Source organism: Equus asinus, chromosome 2 (genome assembly GCF_041296235.1).
Source record: "Equus asinus isolate D_3611 breed Donkey chromosome 2, EquAss-T2T_v2, whole genome shotgun sequence".
NCBI lineage: Eukaryota > Metazoa > Chordata > Mammalia > Perissodactyla > Equidae > Equus > Equus asinus.
The window spans coordinates 75840580-75859153 of NC_091791.1; the positions used below are offsets into that span (position 1 = coordinate 75840580).

General features: G+C 47.5%; 1 protein-coding gene across 2 annotated transcripts in view; it reads right to left on the bottom strand.

The window, feature by feature from the left end:
* Positions 1–3114: 3114 nt before the first annotated feature.
* TMEM72 (transmembrane protein 72) overlaps positions 3115–18574 on the bottom strand; it is a 32242-nt gene continuing 16782 nt past the window's right edge. The window contains exons 2-6 of one of the 2 annotated variants that reach the window (XM_070491523.1): positions 18247–18308; positions 16221–16287; positions 12281–12352; positions 10517–10656; positions 3115–9033 (exon numbers count right to left, since the gene is read on the bottom strand). In XM_070491523.1, coding sequence (XP_070347624.1) covers positions 8555–9028 — 474 coding nt within the window. In that variant the 5' untranslated portion in view covers positions 9029–9033; positions 10517–10656; positions 12281–12352; positions 16221–16287; positions 18247–18308 and the 3' untranslated portion in view covers positions 3115–8554. The remainder of the gene's footprint in view (positions 9034–10516; positions 10657–12280; positions 12353–16220; positions 16288–18246; positions 18309–18574) is intronic. The other variant, XM_014859703.3, reaches the window with a different exon arrangement.

Below are 18574 nucleotides of genomic sequence, written 5' to 3' on the forward strand. Positions count from 1 at the left end.
TTTATACCAGGCAAATAGCAATCATGAGAGCTAAAGTGGATACAATAATATCAGACAAAATCCACTTAAAACAAAAATGCTACTAAGGGTAAAGAGAGACATTTCATAATGATGAAGAGTCAATGCCTCAAGGATATATACTATTATAAACATACGTATCTAACATCAGAGCCTCAAACACATGGAGCAAAAATGGATAGAATTGAACCACACTTCAAATAATGGACAGAACAACTATCCAATGATCAACAAGGATTTAGAAGACATCAATAACACTACAAACCACTTATACCTCCATGGAACACCCCATCCAACAATGGGAAAATTACACACTCTTCCTAAGAGCATGGGAAACATTCTCCAAGGTAGACCACAGTAGATGATAGACTATAGGACAAGCTCAATATATTTAAAAGGTTTGAAATCATACCAAGGGTGTTCTCCAACCACAATGGAATTGAATTAGAACATGCGTAAATTAAATCACACACTCCTAAATGGCCAATGAGTCAAAGAAGAAATTACAAACAAAACTAGAAAATACTTTTCAGATAAATGAAAACAAAAACTCAACATGCCAAATTATATGGGAGGCAGCTAGACTAGTTCTCAGAAATTTATAGATGTAAGTGTACACATTAAAAAATATCTCATATCAGAAACCTAAACATTCGCCTGAAGAAACTAGGGAAAGAAGAGTAAACTAAATGCAAAGTAAGCATAAGGAAGGAAAGAATAAAAATTAGAGCAGAAATAAATGAAATAGAGAATATAAAAACAGTAAAGAGAAATCAATGAAACCATAAGTTGATTCTTTGAAAAGATCAATGAAATTGACAATCCCTTAGCTAGATTAACCAAGACAAAAAGAGAGGAGACTCAAATTACTAAAACTGAGAATAAAAAGAGTGGCTATCACTATTGATCTCACAGAAATAAAAGGGACTCTAAGGTGATATTATGAACAACAGTATGCTAACAAATTAGATAACTTAGATGAAATGGACAAATTCCTAGAAAGACACAGACTACTGAAACTGATTCAAGAAGAAATTTTTTGAAAATCTAAAAAGTAAAGAGTTTGAATTAGGCCTAGGCCTAAATGGCTTCACTAGTGAATTCTACAAAAGTGTAAAGAAGAATTGACATCAGTCCTTCACAAACTCTTTCAAAAATAGAAGAGCAGGGAACACTTCCTAACTCATTCTATGAGGTCAGTATTACTCCATTACCAAAACAAGACAAAGACATCACAAGAATAGAAAACTACTGATAAATAGCCCTAGGAATATAGACACAAAAATCCTCAACAAAATACAGCAATTATAAGACATAATCCAGCAACATATAAAAAGGATTGTATACTATGAGCAATTGGGATTTATCCCATGAATACAAGGTTGGTTGAACATTTTAAAATCAATGAATGGAATAAACTGTATCAATAGAATAAAGAACAAAAGACAAATGATCATATCAAAAGATGCAGAAAAAGCATTTAATGAAATCCAATAAACTTTCATTATGAAATCACTCAAAAAACTGGAAATAGAAGGGAACGTCCTTAACCTCATAACAGACATCTACGAAAAATCTTGCCAACATCATACTCAATGGTGAAAGACTGAATGCTTTCCCTGAGGATCAGGGGCAAGAAAAGTTGTTTGCTCTTGTTTTGTTCAATGTTGTACTGGTGGTTCTAGCCAGGGAAATTAGGCAAGAAAGAGAAATATAAGGCTTTCAGGTCAGAGAGGAAGAAGTAAAACTATCTCTATTTGCAGATGACATGATATTATGTGTAGATATTGATAAAGAATCCATTCAAAAACTATTGTAACATAAAGTAGTTCAGAAGCACCACATTTCCTGACTTCAAACTATATTTCAAAGCTATAGAAATCAAAACATATGATATTGGCATAAAAACAGACATATAGATCAATGGAACAGAATAGAGAGCCCAGAAATAAACCCAGGCATATATGGTCAACTAATTTATGACAAAGAAGCCAAGAATATACAATGGGGAAAGGACAGTCTCTTCAATAAATGATGCCGGGAAAACTGGATGTTCACACGCAAACGAACAAACCTGGAGCCCTATCTTAAACCATATGCAAATATCAACTCAAAATGGATTAAAGACCTGAACACAGGACCTGAAACCAGGAAACTCTTAAAAGAAAACATAGCGGGTAAGCTCCTTGACAGTGGTCTTGGCAGTGATTTTTTTGGATTTGACACCAAAGCAAAGGCAATAAACGCAAAAATAAACAAGCAGGACTACATCAAACTAAAAAGCTTCTGCACAGCAAAGGAAACTATCAGCAAAATGAAAAGGCAGCCTACTGAACTGAATAAGATATTTGCAAATCATATATCTGATAGGGTTTAATATACAAAATATATAAAGAACTCATACAATTCAATAGAGAAACAAGTACAATTAAAAAATGGGCAGAGGAATTGAATAAGCATTTTTCCAAAGAAAACATACAAATGGCAGACAGGTACATGAAAAGGTGCTCAACATCACTAATCATCAGGGAAATGCAAATCAAAATCACAAGGAGATATTATCTCACACCTGTTAGAATGGTTATCTTCAAATAGACAAGAGATAGTCTTATTACAAGGAAAAAAATTTTCTTTTTTTTGTCTCTATATCAGATCATGGATGTCAGCTAAACTTATTGTAGTAATCAATTCACAATATATGTAAAGTCAAGTCATTATGCAGTATACCTTAAATTTACACAGTGCTGTATGTCAATTACATCTCAATAAAATTGGAAGAATAAAAAGACAAGAGAGAAGTGTTGGCGAGAATGTGGAGAGAAGGGAATCCTTGTGCACTTTGGTGGGAATGTAAATTGGTGCAGCCACTGTGGAAAACAGTATGGAGTTCCTCAACAAATTAAAGGAAATGAAAGGGATTTTGAGGAGATATCTACATCCCCACATTCATTGCAGCAGTATTCACAGTAGGAAAGACATGAAAACAACTTAAGTGTCCATCGACAGAGGAATGAAAAAAGATGTGCTGTGTGTATGTATGTATGTATATATATATATATATATACACAATGGAATCTTATTCAGCCATGAGGAAGAAGGAAACCGTGCCATTTGTGACAACATGGATGGGCCCTGAGGGCATTATGTTAAGTGAAATAAGTCAGACAGAGGAAGACAAATACTGCATGGTATCACTTATATGTGGAAACTAAAGAAAAAAGATCAAACTATTAAAAACAGAGCAAAAAGTAATTGCCAGTGGCTGAAGGGTGGGAGAAATAGGGAGAGGTTGGTAAAGGGTACAAACTTTCAGTTATGAAATGAATAATTTCTGAGAATAAAATGTAAAACATAGTGACTATAGTTGATAAACTGCATTATATAATTGAAATTTAAAAAATAAGTAAATTATTCAGTAAGTTTGCAAGATATAAGATCAATACACAAAAACCAATCGTATTCTGTCTACTAGCATCTGAAAATGAAATTTAAAAAAGGTAACTATGGGGACTGGCCCGGTGGTGCAGCGGTTAAGTGCGCATGGCCTGCTTTGGCGGCCCAGGGTTCAACGGTTTGGATCCCAGGTGTGGACATGGCACCGCTTGGCAAGCCATGCTGTGATAGGTGTCCCACATATAAAGTAGAGGAAGATGGGCATGGATGTTAGCTGAGGGCCAGTCTTCCTCAGCAAAAAGAGGAGGATTGGCAGCAGATGTTAGCTCAGGGCTAACCTTCCTCAAAAAAATAAAAAGAAAGGTAACTATGTGAGGTGGTGGATAAGTTAATCAACTTGACTGTGGAAATCATTTCACAATGTATATGTATATCAAATCATCACATTGTACACTTAAACATATGCAATTTTATTTGTCAATTATACTTAATAAAGCCCTGAAAATAGGAAAATAATTCCATTTACAAAAGTCATGAAAAAGAATAAAATACTTATGAATAATTTTAACAAAAGAAGTGTAAGACTTGCACATTGGAAACTACAAAACATTACTGAAAGAAATTACAGCACATCTAAATAAATGGAAAGACACCCCACATTCATGGATTGGAAGACTTCATACTGTGAGGATGGGGATACTCCCAAATTGATCTACAGAGTGAATGAAATCCCTATCAGAATCCCAGCTTGCTTTTTTGCAGAAATTGATAAGATCCTAAGATTCATATGGAAGTAGGAGGGACCTTGAATAACCAAGACAATCCTGAAAAAGAACAAAGTTGGGGGCTCATATTTCCAGGTTTTGAAACATACTTAATACAAAGCTACAGTAATCAAAACAGTGTTGTAATGTTACAACGATAGACATACAAATATATGAAAGAGAGTTGCAATTCCAGAAATAAATGCTTAGATTTATGATTTATAAAGTTTGATAAACGTGCCAAGAAAATTCAATTCAGCACATGGTGCTGGAACAACTGAATATCTGCATGGAAGGGAATTAATTTAGAGTCTATCTCACACCATACGCAAAAACTACTTCAAAACTGATCATATTTCTAAATTTAAGAGCTAAAACTATAAAACCCTTAGAAGAAAATACAGGAATGAATCTTCGTGACCTTTGGTTAGGCAATGGTTTCTTAGATTTGACCCCCAAAAATTAAGCAAGAAAAGAAAAAAACAGATAAATTGGACTTCACCAAATTAAATCTTTTGTGTTTCAAAGGACAGTTCAAGAAAGTGTAAAGACAACCCACAGAATTGGAGAAAATATTTGAAAATCATATATCTAGTATCCAGACTATATAAAGAACTTTTGCAACTCAAAATAAAAAGACAAATAACCCACGCAAAAAAAAAAAAAACAAGCAAAGCGTTCACATAGATATTTCTCAATGAAGATAGGTAAATGGTCAATAATTACACGAAAAGATGCTCAAAACTACTAGCCACTAGGGAAATGCATACCAAAACCATAATGGATGGAGGACTATAATAAAAAAGACAGACAATAGCAAATGTTGGCAAGAATGTGGAGAAATCAGAACCCTCATACACTACTGGTGGGAATGTAAAATGGTGCAGCTCCTTTGGAAAACAGTTTGGCAGTTTCTCAAGAAGTTAAACATTGAGTTACCATTTGACCTAGCAATTCTACCCCTAGGTATATAGCTAAGAGAAATGAATACATATGTCCACCCCAAAACTTGTACATGAATGTTCATAGCAGCATTATTCATAACAGACACAAAGTGGAAACAATTCAAATGTCCATCAACAAAAGAACAGATAAACACAAGTAGTATAACCATATATTGGAATACTATTCAGCCACAAAAAAGAATGAAATAAAGACACATGTTTCAAGGATGAACCTTGAAAAATTGTGCTAAGTGAACAAAGCAAGTCGTGACAGACCACATTTTATATGATTCCATTTATATGAAATGTATAGAAAAGGAAAATCTAAAAAGACAGAGAATAGACTAGCGGTTGCTTAGTGTGGGTGTGGGATGGAGTGGGGAGTGATTGCTAATGGGTTTTTTGGGGGGTTGATGAAAAATAATGTGAACTTTGTGGTGAACTTGATTATGAATACACTAAAAACCGTTTAAATTGTTCAATTTTATATTTGAGCTATATCTCAATAAAGACATTTTAAAAACTAAAATAAAAAATCCCTTAGGATTGGTGGGAGAGAGATTGGACACCCTGGGTGACCTCCAGGGCATGGCTCCTCATGATTGGGGTCCACTACGGCTCTCTCTCTAAGCTGGAGGGTGGTGGCTGCACCCTTCCCACTGGAATCTGGAGTTGAGAAAGGAGCTCTTGGACCAACATTGGCTTTGCCCCACAGACAAGTCTTGGTAGCGTTTCCTCAGTGCTTCCTTGCTTTGGGGCGTCCTCACCATGAGACCCCCATGGTCATAGGAACATTCAGTCACAATGATGTGGGTGATTTGTAATCTGAAGAGCACTTTCCCCATCTCTCTTGGTTGAGGTCATTGTACCAGTCCTGAGAGAAGTGCTGTTATTCGCACTTACTAGGGGAACCTGAGACCAGAGAGGTGAAAGGGTTTCCCCAAGATCACTCAACATGTTAGTGGCACGTTTAATGATTCGTCTTTCTACTTCCAATCGCTTTTTTCTACATCTGCAAAGTATCTGCTCTGCTTTCTGCTGAGAAAGGGAGGCGGGCCACAACGGGTCAGCCCTTCTGGCTTTTGTTTCTTGGCAAGAATGAGGGCTCTTACAGCTTCTTTGCAGGGACAGCAGTGGATAAGGATGCAGCTATAGAGTGTCTCGGGCTACGAATCACGTGGAGACGCATGGTGTTCATCTGCTTAATGGGAGGTGCCTCTTTTTGCCTGGTCCACTGTCAGAGGTGAGGGTTCTGGTCTAGTCAACGATCTCATCCCAGTTGTTTTTGGGGTAAGGGGCAGCAATAAGAGTGTTTGAGGGCTTTCCTTTGCTAAGCTAGGTAAGATCGTAATTGTCTGAGCCTCTGACGCTGCATACATAACCAGCAGGTGCCCTGAACTTAGTTCAGGCACCAGGAAGCCCAGATGTCTCAGGATCACATGCACTTCATATCACCTGGAGCTCCCAATGCCCACCTCACCTCTAAGATGCATCCAAGACGATGCTCTAACAGTTGGGTTTACAGAAGTGTGTATTAAATGGGATCTGACAGCTTTGACGTTACACTTTTGGGTTTGCTTCTTGCGATCTGGTCATCCAACCAGCTCTGCTGGCTTGGGCTCTGAGAGCAGAGCCGCAGTGTCGGGTTCCCCAGAGGCCTGCCTCACCTGTGCCATGAGGGTGTCTGTGCCCATCACATTCCCCTCCCACTCATGACAGGTACAGGACCCCTGGCTCCTCCCCACTTGGGCTCCTGTGTGCAGGGGGCCTGCCTGGGCACCTGGCCCATAAGGAATTGGACGCGATCAGCGCCTACCCATACCCACTTTCTGTATTATTCACTCTCCCTCGACTGTGACTCTCAGATCCTGAAGTCCCTCCTTGGTGGCAGCTAAAGAAACAGTTCTATTGCTTCCACCATGGAGGGCTTATGGGAATGCATTCATTTGTCTTTTCTCACTTGGTTTCAGAGAAGAACTAGGTTATTTCAGGAAGAAGTCTGTTTATTTGGGACACCTGCTGCATTTAGCCACCAAACTGATACTAGCTTCGGGTTGGCTGTTATTTTCATACCTTTGCAAAATAACTGGTAGGGGATGTTGAAAAGTGTGCAAGACGAACGCACATTTCTTATCTAGACCTTAAATCATGTCTTTTCAGCCTTGCTCTACAGAACCCAGGGGTTTGCTCACACACACGAGCTGGGGAGCAACATAACTGTTTCTTCAGACTGCTCAGTAATTAAGATTGCCTATGAAAAATGATGTGTCTGATCTTCCGTGCAACAATCCTGTGGAACAAAGGACACTTTTTAGAAATAAAAACCATATTGTAAATTTTTTAGCTAAGAACTATATGATTCATATTTCTTTGTTTATTCTAGGTTAACTGTCACTTCCATAGCCCTGTGGGAGAAAGCTAGCCTGCCTGCCCATTTTCCTCCAATCCTCCCTCTTTTTCTCCTCTTCCCTCCCTCCCACTCATTTTGAACAAACATGTATTTATCACTCATTCTGCTACCAGGCACCAAAGTGTGGCAGAGCCACTTCTCTGTGCTGTGTGTCTCAGGGCACCGCCTCCATGGTTCCTGCACACAGCAGGCACTGTGTGCTGTGCCATGGCATTCACTGCTGAAGATTGTCATCGGCTTTCAGGATCTTTTAGTTTACATCGTCTACTTGGAATCTTAGAAAAGTCCATGTGGTGGGGTTCAGGGAGCCCTCAGCAATGCTTCTGGAATGAGCATCACTCATTTGGCCCGGCTTTCCTGAAGTGAGCACAGAGCAGCATTGTTTCCCTGAGCGACTCTGTAACTCCTGCTGCTCAGCGCCAGCCCCAGAGCATGCAAAGAATGCAGCCTGCTGCTCGCTCACTGGGCGCTGCTCCACCCTGAGGGCTTCAGCTTTGCCTTTCCTCCCTATCCTGGGCAATCTCGCTTGGGGGTTGGGACCCCGCGCCACTGTTGACACCTGCCTTTGAGATGCTTAAGTTACCAACGCATCCCTTCAGAGCTGGAATGTTGCATCAGAGATGGGCTGGCCATGAGTCCTTGCTGAGTGCTGGACCCTGTGTCAGGAGCCAGAGGCCTGATGGCTCCTCCTGGGGGTGAGGCAGCCTTGTGTGAAATGGGAGTGATGGCCTCTTTTGGAGAAAGCACAAGGATTTCACCACTCTTTGTCCAGGAAGGAGGAAGCTGTACTGGCTTGAGGCAGCATGAGCTTCATTTGTGTCTCCCTGAAGGCCTCTGCAGGACCTGTCATGCTGCTCAATGGCCCAGAGGTCCAGCCGCCATGGGGATGTCTGGTCATTTCTTAAAGAGCTGACCTGTGAAGACCCTGAGCTCCCTGGAGGGCACTTGGATCTCAGGAAACTCCAGGCAGGATCATCAGTCTATGCAGACCCCTCTCTGAGCATCCCCCAGGCTTGAACTTGAGCTCAGAATAAGTCAGTGCCCGTGAGAGAAGGCAGGAAGAGTGGGGCCTGGGGGGGAGGGATGATGGGGGTGGTGTCAGAGGTGGTCTCCTCTGGCTCGCTGTCCCCATCATCCAGGCCTTCAGCAAGGGACGGGATGATTCTGACCACACTGTCTTCAAAGTGTACCTGCTTTTTCTTGGCCAGCAAGTCAGCTGGCTCCAGAGTCAGCTCCGTCAGGGTGTCTGGGCGCTGGAAGGTGTTGGGCTTCTCGGTCCGCTTCAGGATGCTCTTCATGTGGATGAAGAGGGAGCCAGGCCCCTCTTTGAGGGCCCCGTGGAAGGTATAGGTTTGTTCGGTGTCCCCAGAGCCAGTGGTGCTCGTGGCACTGCTGGAGGGGTCTGTGTACTGCTCTGGGGAGGCCAGCACCTTGGGGGCAGCTTTGCTCTTCTTCCTCTTGCTCAGCAGGAAGTAGGCCAGACCAGTGATGATGAGCATGGAGCCTGGAAGAGATCTGGGAGGTCAGGATGCTGGACGTGTCCTGGAGAAAAGCCAGAGGCTGTCTAAGCCCACGGTTCCAAAGGGCCACTGCAGCATGCCTATGCGGCCACACTTAGGCCCCTGTGCTCCAGCCCTCACCCCTGACTTGTCCTCATACACCCACATCAGACTCAGGGGGCAGGCCTGACATCCAGCCAAGGGATATCAGTAGGGCTGGTGCCATGTTAGGGCCATCACCCTGACTGCTAGTGAGGGGACCCTGTGCCTGAGGCCCTTTTTCTGTTGACAGCCGACCCTGGTGCTGCCCGCCCAGCCTCCCATCTCCATGCTCAGCCTCCCTCTCGGGATGGCTTCTTGGGGCTGGAGCTGAAACTCCTCCCATGGGCCTGGACTCTGTTTTGGATATCGGGCCCTCCGTGCTAAACTGGGCTGCCTTCTGTTCCCAGAAGTAGAGAGGTCCCCCGTCACTTCAGCCTCCCAATAAACACAGAGGAAAGTGCAGTTTGGGTGGGGCTAGCATAGCACTGGTGCCCCTCCTGGCCCCTCACCCAGCCTCCAGGCCAGAGGCCCCTCGGTCCCAGGCTGAGACCTGCTGCTCTGCCTTGTCTGTCAGGATTCCACCCCGTCCAGAGGAAATGGGAAAGGTGGCTGTCCTGCCTGCCAGGACCCGAGCCTCCTGAGTGTCTCTCACTCTCCAAGGAGTGGGAGGTTGTGGCTGGCTCTGGCCTCGGCAGTGCTGAGTCCAGCTCAGGAGTCCACTGGAGGCCATGTAGAGTGGTCTTGAGAGGCTGTGACAGGCACGTTAAGAGAACCTGCGGGAAGGAATAGGTGGCTCTGCCTTTCCACCTCGTCTCCCTGGCGGCTGGTGGCCCCGGCATTGTAGACGAGTCACAAGGAGGGGCACAGTTTTACAGCTAGGGAGGAAAGAGGAAGAGGGCACTAGCAGAAAAGGCCAGGGACAAACACAGGAGGTGGGAGCACTGAGTCCTGGCTTCTGCGATCAGAAACCAGGCTGACCAGTAGGGTCTATGAGGTAGAGTGGGAGAAGACAATGAGGCTGTGAGGGTCTTTTGGGGTCCCATCTTGGCACGACTTCTGAACCAGACCGAGGAGCTTAGACCTGAATTGGTAGCTGCTGGGGAGACACAGAAGGGTTTGGGCAGAGAAGTGACCATCTTGTGCTCTCTGAAAGCTCCAACCACACACAGGCATCAGAGGAAAGGCCAGGTCCCTTTTGTGAGTGCAGCCTTTGGATACCTACATGAAGGATGCACTTCTCGGGACATCCTTGCCACTTAATCAGCATGGAGGACGTCTGACAGCTCCTCATCCCCACAACCTAGGCCAGAGAGGGCAGTGGGGCCGCCAGTGGAGGCCCTGCAGCCAGCATCACTGCAGGCCTCTGTAAGGGGCATTCAGCCCCTTCTGCTCAGAGCCCGTCTGCAGTGGGGGCTGCGTGCCTCTACTACCTCCCGGAGCTCCTACCTGGGATGGTCACATGCCAGACCAGAACAGGGTGGAGAAAGCAGGCCACGGACAGCAGTATGTAGGCCAGGAACTTCTGGAAGCAGCCCAGCCAGCAGGCCTTCTCCCTTGCTCTGTAGGCCAGGGACCCTGGCTGACACCTGGCGGGAGCGAGTTCAGGGTTAGCAGGAAGCAGGACACAACCCGGGAAAGTCCCAGCAACACACAAGGCTGTTGGAGGCTGGAATAAGGTCCTGCTGTGGTCATGTTGTCTGCAGTGGCCTCTGGCTGAACCTCCCAGGGGCTGGAGTTCTCACTATGGGATCCACAGTTAGAGGTCTTGCCCATGCCCCTCCAGAGGACCCACAATTTATTTGAAAGGTTGCCCAGCCCTGCCTTTCTGCTCAAGGAGGAAGGAAGGTTAATGCTCTCAGGATGCTGCAAAGGCAGTGGGAAGGAGAGTAGGGGACTCAGGGGCCTGCTTGGAAGCCCACAGTGGAATGGAGAAGGCGAGCAGCACAGGAGACACCTGGCTGGGATGGTTGTGTGGATTGTGTACTGCACAAGGGGCCCGGCCATGGGGGTGAGTGGGCTGGAATCCAGCTGCACCCTGCTCACGGAGCCTTGCCTAGGCATGGGATGGCATCAGCCCAAAGGGGCTTCTCTCTTAACTGGCACGCAGGGACCACACATGGGCCTGGCAGCAGCCTGATACCCAGCAGGTTTCCTCAGGGGTGCTGCCTTTCTCCAAGTTTCAAATGAGGAAAACGCTTGCCTTAGGTGCATCTTCTTATCCTCTGAACTGGTCTGGAGCTGGGCCCTGTACAGCTGCATCCTGCCCAGGCTAACTTTGGGAAGTGATTGGGGCTGGCAGAAGGTGTGTTGGCCTAGAGCAAGGCTCGCCTCCCACACCCAGCTGCCATGGCTCTTTGGTGCCCTCTGGTGGTCATTATTTTGTGACCAGATCCTGGCTGGGCGTGGAGAGGTCCAGGGCAGGTAAAACACCCAGGGGTCCTCCATCCCCTGATGCTGGAGAAGTTGCAAGCACCCCTTGTCAGTGGAATTCAGCAGAAAGGGGGGATGCATGCTGCCTCAGAGCTGGTAACCTTGGGAAGCAGCTGGTTGTCTTGCAAGGTAGCAGGACAGCTGGGTTTGAGACTTGGCTCTTAAACTGACCACCTAGAGACCCAACTGTCTAGGTCCTGAGAGCCGTGGTCCAGAGACAGCCCTTGGCCACGCTGATGACAGCTTCCACGAACTGGGCACTGCTGGACAGCAGGTATGGGCCTCCGTGGCCACATGGCTTCCCAAGATCCTGCAAGGTCTGTGCTCCTGTTCCGGCAATCAGGCGTGGAGGCTTGTGACCCCTGGCTTGTCCCTGGGTCCTGGCAGGAGGCAGAGCCAGTTCTCAAACTCAGCTCTGCTCACTCCATGCTGAGCCTTCTGCAGGGTTCTCACCCTGCAATGGACGGCTCAGACGGTAAGGTGCAGAGACTGGCTCTTCCTGGAGGTCAGAGATGGACTCTGCAGGGGGATTCTGGGTGGGAGCAGGCCCTGAATGAATGTGTTAGTCCACTCCCCTGTCAGGATCAGGGAAAAGGGGATGATTGAGCTCTTCAGGCCTGAGCCCATGGCCAGGCCAGGGCTCACTGCACTGTGGGGAGGGAACCTGTCCATGGCTGCTTCGAGAATAAATATCGCCTAGGCTGTGTTCTTACAGCTGGAGGTGTCTGGGGGTGTCTAGGCCTTGGGAGTAGTGGAGGGGCGACTCTGGAAGCTACTTACTGGAAGCAGATGGCCAGCAGCTGAGCCACAAAGTAGGCCCCTTCGCACACGGAGATGGCAGCTCCTATCGACCTGTGGTGGAGACAGAAGAGTGAGGCTGGGCACCCTCTGATTCCCCCTTTGCTTTCCTACAGGCTGTCATCACACAGCACCTGGCCCTCCTGGGCACCTACAGCTGACCAACTGGCCAGGAACTTCTTGACCTAATCCTGTCACCCAGCCAACATCTACCAGGAGTGGCCTCGATGCCAGGGCCTGTGCTGGGCCCAGGGCCCAGAGACAAGTGAGGAAGGAGCTGCAGGCCAGCAGGGGAGACCACCTTGACCCCAGCATCCTGTGTGGACACTGACAGGCATGTCCTTCTACCTACTGTCACCAGGATGGACACCCACTGCTTGACTGTGCAAGCCTTAAATTTGGATCCATTCCTGACCCCTTTCCCTCTTTCTCTTCTGCAATCATCCAGTCACCAGGAGTGGTCCTTTGCGTTCCTCAAATAGCCTTAGAATCGCGCCCATTCTCTCTGGCCTCACCTGTATCGCCTGAGTTTGGGCACTGCCCACTGAGCCCCTTGTGCCAGCTTCCCCCTTTTGGTCTCGCTGACTCCCTGGCGCTTACCTCCCTGCCTCCTGCTCCTCTGCTTTCTCACCGCCAGGCTGCCCTGATGGCTCCTTCTGACACCTGGATCTGACCACATTCCTCTCAGTGCAGAACGATTCAGAGGCTCCTCAGGCTCCAAGTGTGGTCCAGGGACCCTCCAACAGAATCTTCTGGGGAATATGTAAAACCATAGATTCCTGGGCCAGCCCCAGACTTTATATATCAGTCTTTGAGGTGGAACTTACATTTTTATTGGAGGGTCTCACTGTCCTATAGAACTGAAATTTCTTAGCATTCCTTTTAAAGCCCTATATGAACTTTCATATTCCTCTAACTACACAGGAAGCTATCAGGTGCCACAGGGCCTTTAAACAGTCTAGTCCCTCTTAGAAGGACTCTGCCTTCCTCCTCTTGTCTATCTGGTCACCTCTTGCTTCTCTATATTGTATTGTGTGGCTATAGCCACCAGTCTGAACTCCCTGTTGGAGCTCCCTCTCTAATTCTGCCACACAGTCCAGGCTACTGGGAAAGGTCTATTGTGAAGTGCTCCATGGACATGCATTGGAGCGAACAAGTGAGAGGAGATGCTACCTTGCAGGGGAAAGTGGGTCAGGGCCAGGGTTCCTCAGGGCCCTGGGCCTTGCCCCTGCTATTGATCAGTTGACTTCTCCATGCCTCAGTTTCCTCATCTGTAAACTGAGAGTAATTATAGTGCTTCAACAATGAAATTGTTATAAGGACTAAATGAGTTAATATTTGTAAAGCCCTTCGGATGTCCTTGGCACACAGAGCTTATTATGTAAATGTTAGTTATCATCAATTCTCTCTCTCTCTCTGTGACCATTTAGTGCTTAATCTCCATTTTCTCCCGCTTTCTTTATGCCTCCTAGGGTCTCCCCAACTCCTACTGCTCAGCTTTTAAATGGAAATAGCTAATATTTATGTAAGGATGACTATGCGCCAAACATGTTCTAAGGGCTTTACAAATATCAATTCATTTAGTCCTTGTAACAATTTCATTGTTGAAGCACTATAATTACCCTCAGTTTAAAGATGAGGAAACTGAGGCACAGAGAGGTCAAGTCCCTTGCTATGGTCACACAGCCAATCAGTATGATGGGCAAGATTCGAACCCAGCACTCAGACTCCAAAGCCTGTGTGCCTAACAAGTACACCAAAGCACGTGCTTCGCAAAACAAGTAGCATTGACTTTTCCTACATCCTGGGACAGAGGGAAACTGAGCCTTGGGGAATAAAGTGACTTATTCAGACTTGCCATCTGGTGCTTCAGAGGCTGTGCCTTTTGAGTCCAGGGAAGCCTGGTCACTCAGGCAGGGCAGGAATCCAAGCCAAGAGCCCTGCCATGGCAGCAAAACCCTACACTCCAACATCTCTGCCCAGGGCTCCACGTGGGCCACATGGGTCCTTCGGCCACCATTGGTGGGTGAGGAAGGCAGTGAGGGCCTCACAGAAGGAGGAAGACAGGAGAGGAAGCACATGTGGAGAGGAGAAGTGGAAAAAAACGAGGAGACAGCCAGTGACAGCTCAGTTCCTACTGATGCTTGCTCTCAGCCACAACCCCTGCTGGGTCCTGGGGACACAGAGAGGGAGTGATGTCCTACGGGGGATCTGTTACCCTTGGTGACCGCTCAGAGATGAGGGAACACACTTAGGAGTCCGCGATCTGCAGGGGAGACCGCACGTGTGTGCAGGCGCAGGGGCAGCGGGTGCCACAAAGAGCAGGGTACGGGTGGAGAACGTAGACTCGTTCACAGTGAGGGGCAGGGGCACCCGAGGCTGGAAGTGACAGTTCCTAGGACTGGACCACAGAGTGACCAGATGGGCAGTGTGTCCCCTCAAGACAGGTAAAGAGCAGTCAGGAAGAGGCAGTGTCCTGGGGAGAAAGCAGTCTGCATGAGCCAGCCTCGGCCCTGACCTGTTACAGTTGGATCATAACCTCTACCTCTTTCCCAAAGTGATGTTTGTGGGTGAAATGGGCAACCATGGGGAGAAGGGAAGATGGTGCACGCGGCCAAGAACAGGCTCAGTAAGACGTGGAGGGAATTCCGAGTGAGGAGAAGTCACTTCCAGCCAGCGGGCTCCAGGCTCGGGGCAGGCTTCCCAGGGCAGAAAGCCAGGGAGAATGTAGGGCTTTAGGAATGCTGAAGTGGGTGGAAAGGGCCCCAGGGGTGCTCAATGGGATGAGCAATAGCTTAGAGGTGAGGTGATGCTGGTGAGTTTGAGAAAGAGTCAGAAGCTCCCGGGATATAAATTGGGTGGCAAGAAATAAGGTGGAGGACAGAAGATAGAAAGCGAGTGTGGACTGGAGGCTGTGGCAGCTCTTGAAGGTTGTCAGAGTGACCTGTGTGTCTAGGTGGCTAATTTTGTGGCGGTGTGGAAATGGCCTGGAAGGGTAGAACATGATTGGGAGATAGTGGATGCAATTCATCCAGCAAACCAAAGAGCCTGCCCTGAGACAGGAGGGCTCCTTAGGATGCAGACCAGGCCACCGTGATGAGGGTGGATGTGGAGGGTGGAGGATGGAAAGCACAGGCTCCCAATGTCCTTCAAATGTGGCTGCTGAGAAACTGGGCGGTCAGAGCCAGCAGGGACCCCAGGCTCTCCTCCCTCTCTGGGACACAGTCATCTCCTTCCTGCCAGGGAGTGTTTGCAGAGACAGCTGGCAGAGAGGAAAGGACAGAGGTTGGGAAACTAAGTGGACCTGGGCCTGAGTCTGTGCCCTAATGCTCATGAGCTTGGTGATGTGGGCTGAGCTGCTTACTCCCTGAGTTTTCTCATCTGCAAAACTAGGACAATATGCACTCCTATGGTGCTGTCAGAGTTAAAGGACATAATGTAAATAAAACATTTAACTGTGCTCGGCATGTAGAAGGGCTCATATATATAGTCCTTTGAGCTGATTCCCCTCTCTTTAAAACAAGAGCTCGTTAATGTTTGCTGAATAAAGAAAAGACTCAAGATGGATGGGTGGATAGACGGCTGGGTGTGTGGATGGATAGATGGATGGATGAGTGGATGGGTGGATGGGTGGGTAGATGGATGGGTGGATAAGTGGGTGGATGGATAGATGGATGGATGGATGGGTGGATGGGTGGGTGAGTGGATGGAAGGATAATTGGTTGATACGTGGTATGGTCTGACCAAAGCCCTGCCCAAACCGGGGAATATCTTGGAAGCCCCCTTGACTCCTTCCATCTCTGGGATAGGGTAGAGTTAGCACAGGAAAGGGAGGGCTGCTCTAGGTTAGTCTGATCAGATAGACTAAAGTGAACTTGAGGAGAACATGCAGGCAGGGAGGGGCACATGCACACATACTCACAGTAGATAGAAAGCCAGGCTTTTGAATTGCCCCTGGATGAAGGTCTCAGTGCCCACGCCGATCAACACTATGGGGGGAAGAGGAGAGAGGAGAGTAGGCCCAGGTGATTTGTGCCACAGCACTGACCAGTGGAAGGCTCCTGGGCCATGCATTGACCCTTCTTCCTGGAGATGGGGAGCCAGGGTAGGCTCTTCTCTACGTGCACAGGGAGCTGTGTCTGGGAAGATACAAGACAGCAAGGAGCCTTCTGGACTGGTCTCTGGAAACCAGGAGGATTTCAGGTAGAAGCCCAGATGTCTTTTAGTCCAGCCTCGCCAGAGCACCAATGCTGGCCTTTCTTTCCCCAGATTGGTCATGCACCCAGAGACAGCCCACATTGATGGGCCACCAACACCCCTGCTTCACAGCTGTCTTGCACATGTCATGGCTTCAAGGGCCCTCACCTCCTGGATGCCCCCACCAGAGTATGCTGTATGTCTGGGTTCAGTGCTTGGCTGTGGGACCTGCCCCACCCTCCTTCCCTTGCCTGGATCTCTGTTCTTACTGTTTCTGTGACCTCATTTTCACTTGCTGTTTTGGCAGCTGCATCACACACTCTTGGCTCATGGCTTTGGACCCAGAGCTGGCTAAGCCCCTGGGGTTTTGCTCTGACATGAGATGCTACTCAGCCTCGTCTCTCCTGCTCTTTCTTGGCAGTGGTCTATGCTTAAAAACCTCACCTTCCATTTGTCCAGAGTGAATTTTATCTTGGCCTCACCATTCCAGACTTGCTGGCTCCCAGTCATCTACTTAGGGAGATTCCCTCCCTCTTCTGGTTTTACTCAACCAGCCGTGGCTCTGACCCCAACCACTCACTGATGGAACATTCTAGACAGCACTGAGGTGCCCAAGATCTTCCTCCAGGACCATGTCGGCCCACTAATCAGACTTCTTTCTGGCCTTAGTTGATTATATCCCATGCACCCTGCATTTCTCTCTCTGGACTCTGATGACACACCCAGATATTTGCTGAATTGCGGCTTCACCTTGTCTCACTCCCAGAAAGTCAAAGATGGCAGGGCTGAGCTGTGGTACTGGCTGCCCATGTGTGTCCTTTGTCTCTGCCGCTCAGGGGGCTGCTTCCCTGGGCCCAGTGCCTCCTATCTTCCCTGGCAGACACGCTGTGTAAGCTTCCATCCTCGGGCATCCCTAGCCCTTTGTCCACTGCAGAAATGCTGCCTCCTGAAACACGGGACAGAGCCCCTCACTGAGGCTACCAATATCTCCACCCACTTCTAGAGGGCATTGTGGGAGTACTTCATGGAGAAGGGGACAGAGAACTTCCATCTAGGAAGGGAAGGGGGATGTGGCTGTGTTTTCTTTGTGATGGAGGGTTGCAGTGCTCCCCTGTGTTTCAGCTCCAGAGCGGAGGATGACACAGTGCCTCCACCCTCTCCAGCTGCTAGCTGCTCACTGGCTCCTCCCAGGTGAGGGGCCGGGGATGGTAGTCAGCCACACACCCCTCTGCAGGCTCAGCATAACTTGCAAAGCTTAAGAGTTTATATGCAATGGTCACACACAGGTCCTGGCTCCTCATAGCAGCCTTGTGACACAGGGGAGCTCTATTGTCTCCATTTTACTGGGAGGAAAAAGAGGCTCAGTGACCTTGTGTAGTTCTCTCAAGGACACATGCCAGAAAGTAAGGGACTGACAGACTAAACTTGAGACTTCTGGCTCCAGGTTGTGGGCATTTTCCTGGTTTCTACTGTCTGCCAGTGTGTGTGTATGTGTGTGTGTGTGTGCGCGCGCGAGTTGTGCAAGCAAATGTCTATTTATTTAGTTTTCACATTTAGGTTTCACTGTGTATCCTGTCCTGTTCTCAGCACTTAGCCTTTATTAACCTATTTAAGCATCACAACAGTCCAAGGTGAAAGTCATATGTTATGCTCATTTTACAGAAGAGGAAATTGAGGCACAGAGAATGTAAGCAAAACAAACGAAAAAACAACCATGGGTGCCTGGGTCAGATCCTGCATTTCAGACTCACGTTTGCCGGTTGATAGCTGAGTCACGCAGTCTCTCTGATCCTCAGTTTCCTCATTATGCCTCCTGCACATAATGGTTATGAGGATTCAATAAGCCAACTGATAGCAAGAACATCAAAGTCCATGAAATCACTTGTTAATTTTTGGTGCAAGGATCCAGCCTGGGGAAGGGTCTTTCCACCGAAGTGGGGACGGGCCCTCAGCTCAAGGCTGATGCTTATTACTGTGCACTTCCCTGGCAAGCAGGGGGCTACATTCACGTCCCTGGTCTCTGTGGATCTGCATGGTCTTGTGGTGGACGACCAGCAGGTGGCAGGAAAGGGTCTTGGG